This window comes from Sus scrofa, chromosome 11 (genome assembly GCF_054392235.1).
Source record: "Sus scrofa isolate SSC_HxYL_T2T_F1_AM1 chromosome 11, Sscrofa_HxYL_maternal_Yorkshire_Landrace_v2.0, whole genome shotgun sequence".
In the NCBI taxonomy this organism is placed as follows: Eukaryota; Metazoa; Chordata; class Mammalia; order Artiodactyla; family Suidae; genus Sus; species Sus scrofa.
This window is the reverse complement of record NC_139393.1, coordinates 22,212,291-22,230,088: the sequence shown is the minus strand read 5'-3', so window position 1 is coordinate 22,230,088 and position 17,798 is coordinate 22,212,291. Positions and strand designations below refer to the sequence as shown.

The 17,798-nt window shown below is 45.8% G+C and overlaps 1 protein-coding gene across 2 annotated transcripts in view; it reads left to right on the top strand.

Moving 5' to 3' along the window:
• The window catches only part of COG3 (component of oligomeric golgi complex 3), a 67,383-nt gene extending 51,493 nt beyond the window's left edge, over positions 1-15,890 (top strand). For both annotated transcript variants that reach the window (XM_084981813.1, XM_021065605.2), the window contains exons 20-23: positions 2,346-2,421; positions 8,170-8,297; positions 9,322-9,420; positions 13,986-15,890. In XM_084981813.1, the coding sequence (XP_084837939.1) occupies positions 2,346-2,421; positions 8,170-8,297; positions 9,322-9,420; positions 13,986-14,015 (333 nt within the window). In that variant the 3' untranslated portion in view covers positions 14,016-15,890. The remainder of the gene's footprint in view (positions 1-2,345; positions 2,422-8,169; positions 8,298-9,321; positions 9,421-13,985) is intronic.
• Positions 15,891-17,798: the final 1,908 nt, after the last annotated feature.

Sequence of the window (17,798 nt, the reverse complement as noted above, 5' to 3'; positions counted from 1 at the left end):
TTTAGGTTCCCTCTGAAGTGTTATTAATTTTCTCAGTAACACCATAAATTAAATTTTTTTTTCTTGACATCGTGTGTAATAAAATTTTACATGTAAACTCAATTTCTGTTCTCAAGGAATTATAATGGGAAATCAAGATGGAAAATGCGTGAACATTAAGGTGTGTATAGCAGTGTCATTATGAGACTATGTGTCTTTATCCTGTAGGGTTTTAAAAAAGGTAGGGCCGAAGTTCCGGTTGTGACTCAGCGGGTTAAGAACCCATCATCGTGTCCATGAGGATGTGGGTTCGATCCCTGACCTCACTCAGTGGGTCGAGGATCCAGTGTTGCTATCAGCTGCAGTGTCAGTCGCAGATGCGACACAGATCCCACGTTGCTGTGGCTGTGGTGTAGCTCTGCAGCTGCTGCTCCGACTCGACCCCTAGCCGGGGAACTTCCATGTGCTTACAGGTGCAGCCCTAAAAAGAAAAAAATGGTACGGCTAATTGAGGAAACCTTTTGAAGAAAATGCTCCTTGAGGTTTAACTTAAAGATAAGCGTATTATCTAGATAGTAAGTAGAGATGAATATTCAAGTTTGTATTTGCTTTTAATATAAAAATACCTACATATAGCATATGTCATTATGAAATTGATTAAATTCTGGAACAATCAGTAGAATAACAGGCAGTCATTACCATTTTAAGAAATGTTTTTATAGTTGATTTGCAATGTTCTGTCAATTTCTGCTGTATAGCCAAGTGACCCAGTTATACACATATAAACATTCTCTTCTCATATTATCTTCTATTATGTTCTATCACAAGTGATGAGATAGAGTTCCCTGTACACAGCACAGTCATTACTATTAAAGCATAACTGTTGGACACAGAAAAATGTCCAGGATTTAGATTTAAGTGAAGAAAAAAGTTTTCAGAGTACTGTATTCCTACTTTTGTAAATGTAGACACAGTGTGTTCGTATATTTACGTTGGAAAATATTTGAGATAATATGCACTAAACATTATCTAATCTATAGTCATTTGTGTGACTCCCTTTTAAAAGCTGCATATCACAGTTAAAAAAAAGACATGGAGAAGTTCCTGTCGTGGCACAGCGAAACGAATCCTGCTAGGAACCATGAGGTTGCGGGTTCGATCCCGGGACTTGCTCAGTGGGTTCGGGATCCGGTGTTAGCATGAGCTGTGGTGTAGGTTGCAGACGCTGCTTGGGTCCCAAGTTGCTGTGGCTCTGGCGTAGGCTGGTGGCTACAGCTCCGATTAGACCCCCTAGCCTGGGAACCTCCATATGCCAAGGGTGCAGCCCTAAAAAGCCCAAAAAAAAAAAAAAAAAAGACACGGAGAGGAATTAAGTGACAGTGGAAAGGGGTGATTTTATGCACATAGCAACACGAGCAGAGGCCTAGAAATGGCCCAGGAATATGAATTGTTAGAAATAGAGGGTTAGAGAGGCCTGGGTTAACATTATATCCTGTCTGTGCCCTTCCTCTGCCTAAATGTTTCTCTGGCCGCCTTCTTAATGAGAAATCTGAAGAGTTGGTGCTCAAGTTTTTCTGATGAGACTGTCTAGTGAGGCCAAAGTTACACTTTGGTGCCGAGCAGTCTATTTAAAAAAAAAAATGTTTTATGCAGTTTCTGTCCTTCACTCTCCTCAACTACACCGTAGCCCCACTGAAACCCTCCATCTGAAGAACATTCTTGTCCAAGAAGGTGAATACACTTCCTTGGTTTTGCGTCTCTGCACTGATGCAGAGGAATGAAAAGAGAGGTGAATAGAGGGCAGACATCCAGGTCTGTGCCTGTCACACTGTTGGTTAAATGTGCCTTCGATGCTATCGGAAAGTCTTTTTTTTTTTTTTTTTTTAAACAACATTCTCTCTGCCTGTGATGGAGAAAAGGACCCTCTGGTTATATAAAGGAATTTTTGTCCAGCTGTTGTGACATTTTTCTAATAACATACAATAATAATTTAATGTTAATCTAACGATCCACTTAAAGAGAGGCCTGTTTTGTGTTGACATTTCTCTAGGTCTTCATTCTTATCTTCCTACCCTGAACTCCCTGGCATGTTCAGGACATTGGTGTCTTGGGGTTTTTGTGTGTTTGTGTGGGGGTTTTGTGTGTTTGTTTGTTTGTGAAACAGCGTATGCCTTGAAATCACAAAAGAAGTTTTGCTAAAATATTGTATTGTTTGTAAAGAGCTATGAGACATGATGCATTTTCTTTTAGGGCTGCACATTTGATTGTCGTTACACTTTCACAGGTTCAAGTAGTGTATCTTTGGAGAGCAGTACTAGTTTGTCATCCGTGAAATGAAACTTTTTTCTTTTTGTCTTCTCTACTAGGTTTCGGCATTAAAAGCAATGGCCAGTCAGGGAGGACCCAAGTACACGCTCTGTCAGCAGCCTTGGGCACAACCAGGTATCCACATTTTACTATCTGGGATTTCTTTTTTAAGTTGTCAGTTAATTTGCATTTATATAGTCCTGCTCAGCAGCTTGGAGTTGGTTTCCTGCTCCTGCTGTGGTTTGGGTTAATGCAAGATCGAGTTTGGAGCTGACAAGGTCTTAATTGAGCCAACGCCACTTGCATTTCTACAAGCATTCCAAGGAAGGGAGAATTAAAAACACACACACACACACACACACACACACACACGTACATACTCACGCAGTTAAAAATGAAATATGACTTAGATGGAAACGCTTTGCAACTTTGAATGTGCTGGTTTCTGTACACCTGCTTTGCATTGTCTTGGAACTTTGATGAAAATACTGTTTGATAGTCTGAAATTAATTAGAGAATGCTCCTGTTTTCAACTTGTATGTGAAAAAAGTTGGACATTATTACATTTTATGCAAGTTACATCCTCTTTAAGTTTTAGAGTGTTTGAAAAAAATTATAAAAATCTGTCATTTGGGAGTTGGCAGGCAATATCGTTGATTGGCAGAAATGCTTGAGATGTTTCTAATCTTAACTCTTTCCTAAATGTAATTTTTTTTTTTATGCTAGAAGGTTTTTTTTTCCCCCTTCCTTCTCTAGCATTACACGTTAGACATTGAAAATCACACCTAGCTTTGTGGGTTATTTTTTTTTCCATTTTGTGACATTTTAAATTACCATTAAACCAGAATCAGTCGTCTTGTTAGCTTGGTATTTCTGGCCACTCCCTGGCCCGTGCTGTGATAGGGATCCTTTGAAACGAAGAAGGGCAAGATGGTGGAAAAATCAGCATTTTAATTATGGTGAGCTGAGTTCAGGTTGGTAGGGAAGTTTTTTTGCTCATAGTAAGAGAGAGCCAAAGAATGAGTCTGGCTTAGCATCCATAAAGAATTGACTGTCTCCAGGCACCTAAGCTGGAATTGGGTTTTTAACATGATTGCTTTTCCGTCCGTAGTGGAAGAATGGATGTCTGTCAGGTATTTATTTCTTTGGGGAAAAAGAATTGAGGCCATTCTGAAATTTTCAGTCATTATTATTAATGCCTCTGGTTAATTTGAAGTTGAAGTAGAACAAAGGTTGTAAGAGCAGCTCGGTATCTCTTAGGAAGATTTGTAAGTACAGGCAGAGAATCATCACTTGTCTTCGGATGGAAGGCAGGATTTTTTTTTTTTTTTTTTTGTCTTTTGTCTTTTTAGGGCTGCACCTGCAGCATATGGAGGCTCCCAGGCTAGGTGTCCAATCTACAGCAATGCCAGATCTGAGCCGCGTCTGAAACCTACACCACAGCTCACGGCAACGCCGGAACCTCATGGTTCCTACTCGGATTCGTTTCCGCTGCACCACGACGGGAACTCTGGAAGGCAGGATTGTATTCCACAAATTTATGAACCGTGATGGTGTGAGTATGTTGGCATTGATTCGCTTTCTTGCAAATAAACTTTGTGACATGCTTTAGGCCTTGTGTTTACTCTGGTGGAGACAGTGAGTGTTATACTGTCTTTATTATTTTAAACCTCTGTGCTGTGTATGAGATCGAAATCCTTGCCACCTTACTAAAAAGACAGAGAGCATGCTCGGTGCAGTACATTCTCGCAAGAGGCAGAAAACCATTGTCTTTTCCTGACAATACTGGAGACTCTAACCATAGTCAGCCTGGTGGTAACCACTTGTTGTGGCCCCGCAGAGTCAGGAGCAGACCCGTGTGCCTGTAACTCAGCACCAATTCCTAGAAGGAATTTTGATCATCTTTGAATTAATCGGGTTTTTGGCTCAAGATTTCAGTCACATGCAGAGCTTATTTAGAAGTAGGAGCTGATTTTGTTTTGAACATGAATATAAATGAAACTCTTGGGTGCCGTAAATCTTTCTTAAATAGGTAGAAACCACTAAATTGGCACAGGCACAGTTAGTGCAGCTAAACCCAGGGGTTTGATGCATAATTAATATATCTTCTTTCCCCTTTGGAAAGATTCTCTTTCGCTCAAAATAGGGGCTGTCGTTTTCTCAGGTGGATTCCTAGCAGAACTGCCCATGTCACATGTACTGAGCTCTTAAGCATCACTAGCGCTGTCGTTGGTAAGGCAGGGGTAGATGAAAGGAAAGTGACTGGATTGGGGGGGGGGACTGGATGCAATGGGGCTTGCTGTTTTTATCATTTAATTAATCTATTTTGTTTCTTTGTCATGTAAACCACTTTGTAAGGAGATCCTAGCCAGTGTAGCGGTGACACTTCTGTTGACCTAGTTGTAGCTTTCATCCCGTTCAGCCATAGGGAGCTATGGAGTTGCTTTTTCTTGATCTGTAATATGAGAAGCCTACACTTAAATGTCAGAGATTTGGGGGGTTTTGGGGTGGGAACACCAAGAATAGTCTAGGAACTTGTCTTGGGCCCCTGGAAACGTAGGGTTACCTGTTCATGCAGACTTGATCACGTCTTGGGGTCGTTTCTAGATAAACTCAGGCGGCTGAGTTATAATTAGGATGCCAGTGTGTTAACTGACTCGGGGAAATATGCCTTTTTAAGAACTAGGATACTTTATTTACCCGGCTCCACAGACTACTTGTGATCATCAAGGGCTCTGAAAACTGACCAGTGATTCTTGGAGTGTGTTAGTGATAATAGGAGCAGATGATAGCACCTTTGGGATTAATTGTCTTTAGGAGCTTTCATCTGTTTATGAAAAATAAGCAATTCCTGGATTTTTTGTTCTCTCTTCCTGAGAGCATTGGCTCTTCCTTACCAGCTCCTCTGCAGCCCTTCTCAGGCAAAGACGTTTTTTAACACGGTATAAAATTTGGCCGTGGAAAAGTATACCATGAGAAGTAATTCTGTCCTCTGCGCCCAAAGTAGTTCTCTCAAAGGTACCACTGTTGCTGCCGAAACTCGGCCTCTGTCTACTGGTGCCAAATGGACACACAGAGCTTTGGGTGAAGGAGGAAAAGCGCTTTTATTGCTTCTCCAGACAAAGGAGGTCACAGCAGGCTAATGCCTTTAAAGACTGTGCCCTCCACTGGCAAGAACTGAAGAGCATTTTTAATAGGAAAATGGAAAGAAACAGGTTTCCAGATAGGAATCAGGATTGGGACAAACATGCGTTCTTCTTTCTTTGGGGGAATCTTGGTCATCCAAGCTGGAGTCAGGAGCTCTCCGCATGGTCGTGATGGTGGCCCTCTGGGTTAGTGGCTAGAATCACAGTCCTCGGGAAAAGGGTGTCTTGATCAGCCATGAGAACAGACTAGGGACGCTCCTGAAAAACATCCTGTGCTAATAATCTGCAACCCGCAGGCACTTGTACTTATGCTCAGGGTGCCTAATCTTTAGTTTACGGGTGACTGTGTTTAGGGTGCAATTAAGCCAGGGAGAAGGACAAGGAAGGACTCTAAACTGTTCAGTTTTAAAGTATTCATTTCAAAAAGAAGCATAAGGAATGCAGCTTTTCTCTTAGGTGTACAAGATGCCTGCACCGTTGTGTGTATCCTTTGAGAAGCAGCCAGGCTCCTGCCCCACGGCCGTGCTGTTGTTTCTTGGCTGTTCCTCCCCTGACTGCGTCCCTTTCCTTCCCTCATCAGCAACTGTGTGAACCTACCCCTTGGAACTCAGGGAAGGCTATGGGGGCTGAATGAGGCCCATTTCCTAAGAAATGGGGACGCAGAAAGGCTTTTGTGCCCAGAAGCCCCACAGGGTCCTGCTCGGTTACACTGTTAACAGCGGCTTTCCCCAGATTGTGTGTGTACTAGCATATGTCGACTTGAAATATGGTCCACAAATAAGATTATACTGTTGTTATCTGAAAAACTGCGTTTGCCTCTTGGTGACCGTTGAGCCAAAAGACACAACCAAAGATCAGGAGAAGGAAGGATTTATTAGGTCTTTTCCAAAGCAGTGTCTCTCAGAACAGCAAAAGGGGGAAATTTTAAGCTAAGAGTACATGTATTCATGAAGGGGCTTGAGCAGAGGAGAATTTAGCATTGAGCAGGGCAGAGGTCATCAGAGTCCAAGCTTTTCAGTTGATCGAAGCCCCGAGCGTCCTCTTCATCATCCCATCCACCGCCTGGGCGGGTGCAGCCTTAGTTCCCGCAGAACTCGAAGAGGGTACCAGATTGTTCTCTGCATCCCCTGATCCAGTTTTATCGCCGAACTATTGTTTCTTGGCTGCTTTTCCTTTGTTCTGCATTCCCTCACTTAAGATCATTAATTACTGAGACCTGTTCAGGGGCGAGCATTGTGGCCAGGCTTAGATCACAAACTGGCTTCTGCCAAAAATGGCTTCTCTTGTGCCAAGAAAGCCTTGCATGATTCTTTTTCTCCAGGGACCTCCCACCCTGTTTGCTTACAAGATATCTTTTTTTTTTTTTTTTTCAAACATAGTTATTCTGTATTTTGGAGCCCTTTCTATACTGGTATATCCAGCTTTACTCATTCTATTTAATAGATGCATAGGATACATCACTATAGAACAGTTTCTTTAATAATTCTTTTAATAGATATTTAAATCATTTTGGCTTTTGTTTTTCCATACACTTTAATAAACACACATATCTTGGTATTTTGTGAGTATGTCCGTAGGGTAAATTGCTCGCAGTGGAAATGTTAAGTGGAAGAGTGTACTTTCGGTTTTGCTAGACGTTGCCTGCTAGCCCTGCCGAGAGGTCGGACCCGTCTCTACTCCCATTAACAGTGGATGAGGGGGCCTGTTTCCCCACACCCCTGCCAAATGTAGCCATTCAGCCTTCATAATTTTTACCAGTCTGAAATATTTCAGTTGTTTAATATGTATTTCTTTAATTATGAGTGATGTTGAGCATCTTTGAAATTATTAATCACTGTTTTCCTTTATAGCTGTCTAGGTAATTTTTTAAATATTTCACACAGATTACTATTCTTTTCTGTCTTTTTGTTTGTTTGTTTGTTTAGGGCTGCATCCGTGGCATATGGAGGTTCCCAGGCTGCGGGTCCAATCAGAGCTGTAGCCGCCAGCCTGCACCACAGCCACTTGGGATCCGAGCCGCATCTTGCCACCTACACGACAGCTCACGGCAACGCCAAATCCTTAACCCACTGAGCGAGGCCACGGATTGAACCCGTGTCCTCATGGATGCTGGTCGGGTTCGTTAACCTCTGAGCCACGACGGAAACTCCAGATTACTTTTCTTTTCCATTTGTCCTTCTTTTCAGACACAACACCTGGGCTACTAATTATTTCAGTTACAGTTTTCTGGGATTCTGTTCCCTTTCTGATAATACAGTATAAAAATGTAATGAATGGATTTTTAGTTCCCATTGAATATGTATGGATATTTTCTGAATGACCTCATAAGACAGAGAGATCTCTTACCGTGAGTCACTTCTGCAAAGGAATAAGCTCTTTCATTATGAAGTAATTCTTGCTGGTGTCTCTCTGCAAATGACTTTTTATTTTACTTTACCTCTTATCTCCAAATTCCAAAGCACATGTTATAGCTCCTGTGAATGTCCTGAGCCATGCTGGGGATTTCTTTTGCTCTTTAGCCCTTAGAATTTGAATTTTGTATGTAGTAGATACTTAATGAATGTTTTATAGGGTTTGTGATTAAACTTGATAAATAAGAAAAGTGAAAGAAATTCTTTGGGGAAATAAAGAGTCTTTTCTCTTGTTCTTTTTCTCTCCTTTTATTCCCCTCTGAATTAAAATGGAAATGTTTCCTCTCTTTTTATTTGTGTTACTAAGGAGGCTAATTTCTTTCCAGCAAAGGTCAGTGACCTTGTGGCAAGTGCCTACAAGACAATAAAAGCGAAGCTGCCCCTGACCTTGAGAAGCATGTCACTGTACCTATCCAATAAAGATACCGAGTTCATCTTGTTTAAACCTGTTAGGGTGAGTATTCCGATCACCTATTTGAATATTGGCCAGTCTCTTCAAGTGTTCTCGCCTTGTCCATCATTTTCCTTTTCAAGTAAACATTTTGAAATGTTGGACTACTATTCTAGTGCAGTTGATTAAAAATGACTGTGATTCTTTTTATTTTTTTTTCTTATTAGGGCCATACCTGAGGCATATGGAGGTTCCCAGGCTGGGGGGCGAATTGGAGCTGCAGCTGCCGGCCTACGCCACAGCCACACCAACACAGGCTCTGAGCTGCGTCTGCGACCTACACCATAGCTCACAGCAACGCTGGATCCTTAATCCACTGAGCAAGGCCAGGGATCGAACCCCAGTCCTCATGGATACAAGTCAGGCTCTTAACCCGATGAGCCGCAATGGGAGCTTCTCACTGTGGTTCTTGAAAGACGTAACAAAGCCTGCATCTGATTATTACGCCTCCCCCCATTTTATTTTAATTTCCTTCTTACCTATGGCACAAAGGTAGATATTAGTAAATAATAAATAAATAAGTAATCAGACCCTCACACGAGATGGGACCCAGCACTTGAGGGAACAGCATTCCAGGAATTGCAGCCTGTTTTACTGGTGAGCGGTGCAAATAAATGGCTTGTAGTAGCCACTGAGGGATGAAATGTCAGAGCAAATGTCGTGCTCAGCTTCCTGCTCTGTGTTGAGCTCGCATCTTCACCCAAGGCGTTGGTTGAATTTTAAAGCACATTTTATGTGATGGGAACTTTATTATCTTTTGTGTAAGAAATTGCTGCTGAAGACGCTCATTCTCTGGGGGGGACAAGGTTTGCTAGAGTTTAGTTTTTCCAGCAAGTTTTATCTGATAAGTCTTAGCTCGTGAAATAGTAAGTGTAAATTATATGTCTTTGGTAATTGCGTGGAAGATACATTTCCTCCACTTGTTTTCGCAAATAGAAGATTTCGCTGTCTTAGTGCTTCGTGTTTAATGCAGTCGAGTGTGTTTTCAGTGACTCATGCAATATGATGGCCTGTTCTTCTTTCTAAGAATAATATTCAGCAAGTCTTCCAGAAGTTCCACGCGTTGTTAAAGGAGGAGTTCAGCCCTGAAGACGCCCAGATCATTGCGTGTCCTTCTATGGAGCAGGTAATCCGTGTCTGAAGACCCCTGTAACTTTCATAACCTTTTAGCTCTTTCGCTTGAGTAGAGAATGTCTTTGCGTAACCATGTTTTAGTTGTAAGTTTAAAAATTGTGCCCTGTCTTATTGGGATGAACAAGAGTTCCCGCTTTGAGTTGCTCTCACCGGTATCTGCTGATGGCTTTAGACTTTTCATTTGCTTTTTAAGGTTTCCTGATATTGAAGGTTGCTGTGTTCAAGATGAGTAAACGATTTGTGAAAGATTCAAGGAGTGGTGTTAGATGGCTGAATAACTTTGCCACATGCACAGGAGGTCCGTGTTTCAGATGAAAAAAAATAAAGTTATTTAAGGATTAGAACAGACATTACAAGTGTTCCTCTTTCCTCTCTTCCCTAAATTAAGAAAACTGAAGACAGAGTCTGCGTTTATTATCCTTTTATTCAGTTCGCTCAGCAAGCCTTTATTGGGTAGGCGGAGGCTGGTGCTCTGGCGGGCGTCGTGTTTCTGGTTTGAAGCTTAGTTTAGGGCTGTGGTAGGACTAGAACATGAGGGGTGGTCGGTCAGGTTGGTGAGAGCCCGACTGGAGCGGGTGCAGCTGCGGGGAGGGTGGTCTTTCGACGTGAGTTTTATCACATGGGGAGAGAAAAGATGGGGTGGTAGCTGGCGGAGGAATGGGGTTGTTTTTAATCGAGACAACTTATATACTGTAAAACCCACCCTTTAAAGTGGTCCACTCAGTGGTTTTTAGTATATTCATTAAGTCGTGCAACCATCACCACTCTCTAATTCTGGAGCGTTTTCCTCCTCCCTCAAAAAAACCCCTACCTGTGAGCAGGTTCTTCATTCCCCCTCTTCTGCCGACCTGCTTTTGTCTCTGGATTTGCCTGTTCTGGACAACGCGTTAAATGGAGTCGTTCCACGCATGGCCGTCCGTGACTGGCCTCTTTGTCTTAGCGTGATGCTTTCAAGGCCCCTCCACATTGTGGCTTGTGTGTATGGGACTTCATTCCTTCCCACGGCTGGATGAATTTCCTTGCATGGCTCTAAGGGTCATATTTTAACAAGAGAAGATATCTCAGGGACTTCCTGATGTGGCGCAGCAGAAATGAATCCGACTAGTGTTCATGAGGATGAGGGTTCGATCCCTGGCCTCGCTCAGTGGGTTAAGGATCCGGCGTTGCCGAGAGCTGTGCTGTAAGTCGCAGACACGGCTCGGATCTGGTGTGGTTGTGGCTGAGGTGTAGGCCGGCGGTTACAGCTCCGATTCGACCCCTAGCATGGGAATCTCCATGTGCCACAGGTGTGGTCCTAAAAAGACAAAAAAAGAGGAGTGACTGAAGTGATTGCGTGGAATGAAGCAGAATTCCTGCCGGAGTCTTATTAGAACAGAGCGGTAGTGCTCTGAGAGCTCCAAGAATGCAGGGCCAGGTGATGGCCGGGGGCTCGCAGATGGAGGCGTGAATCATGGCCTGGGCTGAGACCATGAAAACCAGAGCTGGGGAAGGTGCCCGGAGAGGGAAGAAGAAGGATCTGGAAATAACAGTGAGGAACAGAGCAGACTCCGATCCCACCTCCGGCTAGTGGTTCCAGGCATGTGCAAAAGAAACACCCGTTGTTTTGAGAAGGTCGCAGGGCAGGCTTGTGGGGGGTGGGGGCTGGGCTTCGGGAGTTCAGAGGGGTGGGCCATGAGGTTGGAAAAGAGCCTCGAGGTGGAGGAATGACTTGGGAGGCCTGGGCTTCTGTGATGGGTGATGCAGACACAGGTAACCATGGTAGAGGCCTAGACGAGCACCTGATGGGGGGGTGTCTGGCCGAGGGCATGCAGAGCTCCCGGGCTCCCACTTTTCTCCTGCCGGTGAGACGCGTGTGTTAGTGTGTGCCTGTGTCTGGAAAAGTTTTATAATAACCACCCACGCTGTGCGCTGCTCGGTTGCTTTGCTCCTCTTCTCTCTTCTGCCGATGAACCACTAAATTATTTTCATGCCGTACCAGTGGGTGAAAGCAGTAGACACATAGTGTGAAAACCACTCACAGAGACCATCATCCTCACTGTCCTTGATCCGCTTTCAGAACTAACCCACTAACATTTTCTGGGTAATAATAACAGCTGATTAAATGCTGACTCCCGATTGAGTCACTTGGACAGAGGCTCACAGAGCAGGAACCAGAACCTCGGACCCCGATTCCACAGAGTGTTCCTGGAGGGCACTCCTCTGGTTCACTGTCACTTTCTCTGCCCATTTAAGTCTCCCTGGAAATTTGACAGCTGTGACACGTCTTCTTAAGCTCCCACATATGACAACACAAGTTTTTTTTGATAACTTCATTTTATTTTAATTTCCGCCTTAGAGAAAAAATTCCAAGGACGGCAATAAGGGACTTCACCCAGTTGTCTGCACGCTGCCCCAGTGCTTTGTCATCGCTGCTTCTCCCTCGTGCCCTCCCCTCTTCTTCTCCGTCCTTTGAGGGGCAGTTGGGAGACACTGGAGCCTTTTCTCAGAAAGCATGTTTCCTTAGAGCAAGGAATCCGCCTTCCCGCCGCCCCCATCCATCCCGCTGCCTAACCCCCAGCCCACATTCTCGCTCCCTCAGTCGCCCCGCTAGTGGCCTTCCGAGAGACTTTTCTTGTCCTGCTGGTGGCCTTTCGAGAGACTTTTTCCCGGTCCAGGGTTCGGTCCAGGGGTTGCTGTCAGGCGCCACATCCTTGAGTGTCTTCTGACCCGGAGCAGCTCCATAGGCTTTTTGGGCTTTCTTGGCCTTGGCAGGCTAGTTCTTTTGCAGAATGTTCCTCAGTTGGGGGTCGTTTCAGTGTTTCCGTGTGATTCGATTCAGGTTGTGTACTTTTGGCAGGAAAGACACAGAGCTGGTTTTGTGTCCTCTCACTGGGAGGGCAGATTTACAGGCGAGGTTTGGGGGGGATGATGTGGATTAGCAAAGCCCCGCTGTACAGAAGGACACAGCGCAGGCTCCTGCAGCCCCGCGTCTCTGCAGGGCCTGGGTGACAGATGAGCAGAGTGCAGTCTGTCCTCTCCTCCCGTCGCACTGGCCATTTCTCTGCTTTTCCCAGGCTGGCTCCATGTGTCGCCCTCCTCTGCAGGTGGGAGGGGGCCTCCTGGGTCAGAGTTAGTGCCTGAGCTGAAGTTCACCTGCCCAGCCTGTCCTTGTGCATTGAAGAGTCATGTAAAGAATTCAGCTCTCCCCAGACCACGCTCTGCATCGAAAAAGGGGGATTGATTATTTAGGTCCAGTTCTGTCCCCTGTCAGCGTGGGCCTGCGGTTTTTCCTGCCTCCCTCGCTGGAGTCTGAGTGGGTTGAGAGCCCAGGATCAGCGATGGCACCGCTCTCCCCAGGGGCCCTCATAATGCGCAGAGCCCAGGGGCCGCCTCAGGGTCTGGTCTATGCTGCGGGTCCAGTTTATCCCTTACAGCTGGGCTTGAGGTAGGCGGCAGGTGGGCCCCTGGGCGGAGAACAGCCGGGACTTGTTAGGCTGAGTAAACTGGGCCTTGTTTCTCTTTGACACCTCAAGGAGAAAGTTCGTTGAAGGAGCTGAGCTCAGCTGGAGTAGAGAAGGGAAATTGTTACGCCAGGGAAGGAGGAGGCCCAGGCTGGAGCCCTGAGGTTGCAAGTGGAGTTTGTTGACCAGCAGAGGGGTCGGGAGCTCTGAGCAGGCAAAACTTGGGCTCCCCCACCTCAGGGAGTACTTGGTTGTTTTTTATAGACAGGGGTCACTTTGCTGAGCCCTGTGGTCTGTGGCCTTGGGGCTCTTTGTCTTTGGGAACCCAGCCGTCACATGGGCCCGTTAGATAAAAAGGAATCTGTGTCCTTTTAGGCCTTGTTTCATTTTCCACCTAAGAAAGATGACCATTCAGTCACTCCTGGGGTCGAGGAGACCCCCCCCCCCCATTAGACCCTAGTGTCAGAAAGGGAGGGGCGCCAGACCACACCAAGTCCTGATACCATCCCGGCACCCTTTGCTCTGGGATCCATCTTTGCCAAAAGATGCGCACACTTATTGGGGAGGGTCCTGTGTCCAGTCAGGTGTGAGAATTCAGACAAGATAAGTGGCTAAAGGGAAACAAGACCCGGAAGAACAGACCTGCACAAGAGGTTTAAATCAGCTCTCTGGCTGGCTCCTCATTGCGGGGGACGCCCCGCACTCCTCTGTAGGGGGTGTGTTACTTCTTTGCTTCTGACTTAGATAAACTCCTCTGTGTGCTCGCTCACATGTTGTATGGTGACTCTAACAGTAAACTTTATGCCTACTCTTACAGTCTTTGCCTCCTTGAAACCTTTTGGCTTTCAGCGGCGGCAAGAATCAGGGCCGTTCTACTCCCAGCCTCTAGCCAGTCTAGTGGCCGGGTTTCCTGGTTTTCATCCAGGCTGCCCGGGTTCCGTTCCTGAGCCGAGAATTAAGATCTCACTCCAAGCCCTCACTCACTGCTGTCTGTGCGAGATCAGTCTGCTACAAATCATAGACTTTCCTCTCCTTCTGTTTTTGAAGATCTCAGCAGCCTTTCTTGAGTGTGGTATTCCAGAGCAGAACTAACGTGGCCTCTCTCTTCGCCTTTCAGCTGAACCTCCTACTGTCAGTTTCTAAATAACCAGCCGTCGGGGCGCGCGTGGAGAAGGCCTGTGCATCCTGCAGGGCGCCGGACAAGTGTACAGGGCTGACTCGAGAACCACACGGTGGCTGCTCCGTGCTGACCGCAGACTGGAATGGAAGCCAAGTGAGAAACGATTGGGGTTTCCCTTTTAAGAAACATCCAAATGCCAAAGATTAATCTGCGAGCGCTGATAACTGCCTCATTTAAATGGTCACGAGCAGTGTAAGTTTTTAAGAGGAAGCTATGGTGGGCACGCCGGGTGAAATGGTTCTTAGCAAAAAAATGTGCAATGAAAATAGGTTACAATAAATAGTGCAAAAAACTTTACAGAAATACAGCTCGTTAGAAAGCTTCTGAGTATGGTTCGTTAAAGCGTGAAACACTGCAGTCCTTTTAACCACGGGGCATTCCGCAGTGACCTGTTCTTTTGACTTCCAGAAACATTCTTCCTCCACTCTCTTTAATGTGATGTGTCTCCTGTCACTTTGAAGCTTAGTTTGGAGTAGATTGGATGCTTCTGAGAACACGTTCTGCTTTCCGGGGAGCTGAGGGTCTTCTCTTTCTGTGTTCGATGTGAGTAGTTGCGGGCTGCAAGGACCGCGGGGCAGGTCCCGGGATCTGTCGGGGGCGGATGGCTTAGGTGCAGAGCGTTCAGTGGCAGGCGGGGAGCTGCAGCCTCCGGGTGGCGGATACGTGCCCTGTCCTTCAGGAGAATCTGGGGGGTACCGTTTGTGAGGTGGGAGTACCACTTAAGGCGCCTCAGTCTGGCCCAGAAAGGAGGCAGGAAGCCTGATGAGCCGTGTGTCCCAGGCATGAAAGCGAGGGCTCCCAGCTCCCTGCCCACCGCCTTCGCTCTCCTGGTGCTTTGAAAAGCGCACCCTTTCATGTCCTGCGTATTCGCTGGGGCGCTGCCTCGGGGCTCCCCAGCTCCGCCACGGCAGCGGGACACGTTTCCCAACAAAGACAAGCGAGGTGCGGACCTCCCATCCCTTAACGTTGGCCACACGATAGCAGGGACGGTCCTGTACATTAGACGCATCCCCGAGCTCTGCAGATGCCTGCGTCCCGACTGCACTGGCTTTGTCTTCGATGTTAGAGTAAATGGCACCTGCTTTTTGGTTCACAAGGAATTTCGAGTTATTCAGACACTAGTTTAGAGATGGAACCCTGGCCGACAAGGGCCCTGGGATGTAGCCAGCAGACCTCATTCTGCGTGACTGGCATTTCGACACCCGCCACGTGTACATAGGTTCCATATCGTCACGTCTGTCATTTTCAACAGGTCACTTGTTTTTCAGCTCCGTTTAACTTGGTGGTGGATGTTGCTCGCTAGAGCTTAAGAGTCTCTACTTCGGGGGAGGTGGAAGGTAAAGAGGGTCCATGTTCATTCTTGGAGAGGAAATGAATGAATTAGGAACGTTATATGTACTTCCACTTACTATTTTAAATATACGTTTAATGAAATAAACTGTAAGATACCCGCTTTTGTATATTCTGTGTACATTTGATTTTTAAATAGCCTTTCCAAAGAAATGAGGGCATGATTATTGTATAATACTGTGACAGATTTAATTTGATGTACAGAGCAGAGTGTGTTCTTAAGGATAAAAATATTTCACAGCACTCGTTCTTGTGCTTTGAATCTTTTATTTCCGAAACACTCAAACACCTTACAAAAGTACTGAGTAGATAGTAGTGATCCAATTTGTTTGCTAAATGATTGTTTAAATCTGTACAGTTTCAAGTGTTTACTTATACAAAGAGTGTACATACTTTCAAATAATTAATTTAAAATGCTTTATATTATTTGGCTAGAAATTGCTGTTTTTAATAAATGTGAATTTTTTTAAAAATAAAGATTTTTGCTTCCTACTTTGTCCTCATGGGTCTGTGTGTGTTTTATTTATTTTTTTATTTTTATTTTTGCCTTTTAGGGCCGCACCTGCAGCATACGAAGTTCCCTGGTTAGGGGGTCCAGTTGGAGCTGCTGCTGTTGGCCTACACCACAGCCACAGCAACACCCGCTCCGAGTCATGTCTGCAACCTACACTACAGCTCACAGCAACACCGATCCTTAACCCACTGAGCAAGGCCAGGGATCACTCAATACTAGTCTGGTTCTTAATCCCCTGAGCCTCAATGGGAACTCCCTAAAATTGTTTTTTTAATTGAAACTTTTACTGCAGTAACTTGTAGATTCACATGCAGCTGTGAGAGAGAATACAGAGAGATGCCTTGTACCTTTACGTGATTTCTCCTAATGGTTTCATCTCACAAGACATGACGTTATCCCGGGCAGGCTGCTGACAGTGGAAGCTCCACCAGCGTCACTCCCATTGCCCCAGTTTTGCTGGTACTGTGTGAATTCTTTCGGCAGGATGATTATTGTGGAAAGACTTTTTCTTAGCATCTTAATGCTTCATTAGTTGAAAGGTAATTTTTCTTTGTTTGCCAAATTGCCAATTTCCTGAGGACTATTAGCGCAAATGGTTATGTTGAATTTTAGTATTACTGAAGTCAGAACAGAAACAAATTTGTAGGTGTTCCCGTCGTGGCTCAGTGGTTAAGGAGTATCCATGAGGATGCGGGTTTGATCCTGGGCCTCGCTCAGTGGGTTGAGGATCCGGTGTTGCCGTGAGCTTCGGTGTGTGTGGGTCGAAGACGTGGCGTTGCTGTGGCTGTGGTGTAGGCCAGGAGCTGTGGCTCCGATTCGACCCCTAGCCTGGAAACCTCCATATGCTGAGGATGCAGCCCTAAAAAGACAAAATTTGTATTTTTACAACCCCGCATCTTGAGATTGGTAGAAGCAACTAGAACTGCTACATGGTCTCACAGTGCCCAGGCCAGCTTCCCACCACGCGTAGGTATCCAGTCCAAAGTGTGGATGGTGACGAGGTCGCAGAACCCAGCTGTACCCACGGCGACCCAGTCCCTAGCACTTGCTCTCCCCTCACCTGGCTTAGTTTTTTTCATACCAGCAAGTGATGTATTTTGCTTATTCGGTTTTTGTCTGTCTTCCCCAGTCCAGATCGTAAGCCACCTTGTTTTATTGACAGCTCTATTCCTAGTGCCTAGAACAGAGCCTGCAGTAGACGCTCAGTAAGCATCTGTTGAAAGAATCCACTCGGGCCCAAGTCACGTACCTTCCCTCCCCCATCCCCTCCCCGCCTCGGCCCGCCGCCCCTCTGTCCCACACATCTCTTCATTTCCCTCCTGTTTCCAGTGCCTTCGCCCTCGGTCAAGATACTCATTTTCATTTTCTTTTTCTTTTTCGTGTGTTTTTAGGGCCGCACATGCGGGATATGGAAGTTCCCAGGGTAGGGGTTGAATTGAAGCTGCAGCTGCCGGCCTACACCGCAGCCACAGCAACGTGGGATCCAAGCCATGTCTTTGACCTACACTGCAGCTTGAGGCGATACTGGATCCTTAACCCACTGAGCAAGGTCAGGGATCGAACCCACATCCTCATGGGTACTAGTCAGATTCGTTTCTGCTGAGCCACGTCGGGAACTCCTTTTTTGTTGTTTTTGGGGTTCTTTTGTGTTGTGGTTTGAATTGTGTCTCCCCCACATTTATCTGTTGAGGGTCTAATCCCCAGTAGCTCGGATTGGGAGTTTTTTTGGAAAATAGGGTTGTTGCTGATGTAAGTGGTTAAGGTAAGGCCATACCAGAGTTGGGTGGGCCCCTCATCCAGTATGATCGGTGTCTGTCTGTCCATGAAGAGGGGAAATCCGGAGTTCCCGCTGTGGCTCAGTGAGTTAAGAACACAACACAGTGTCC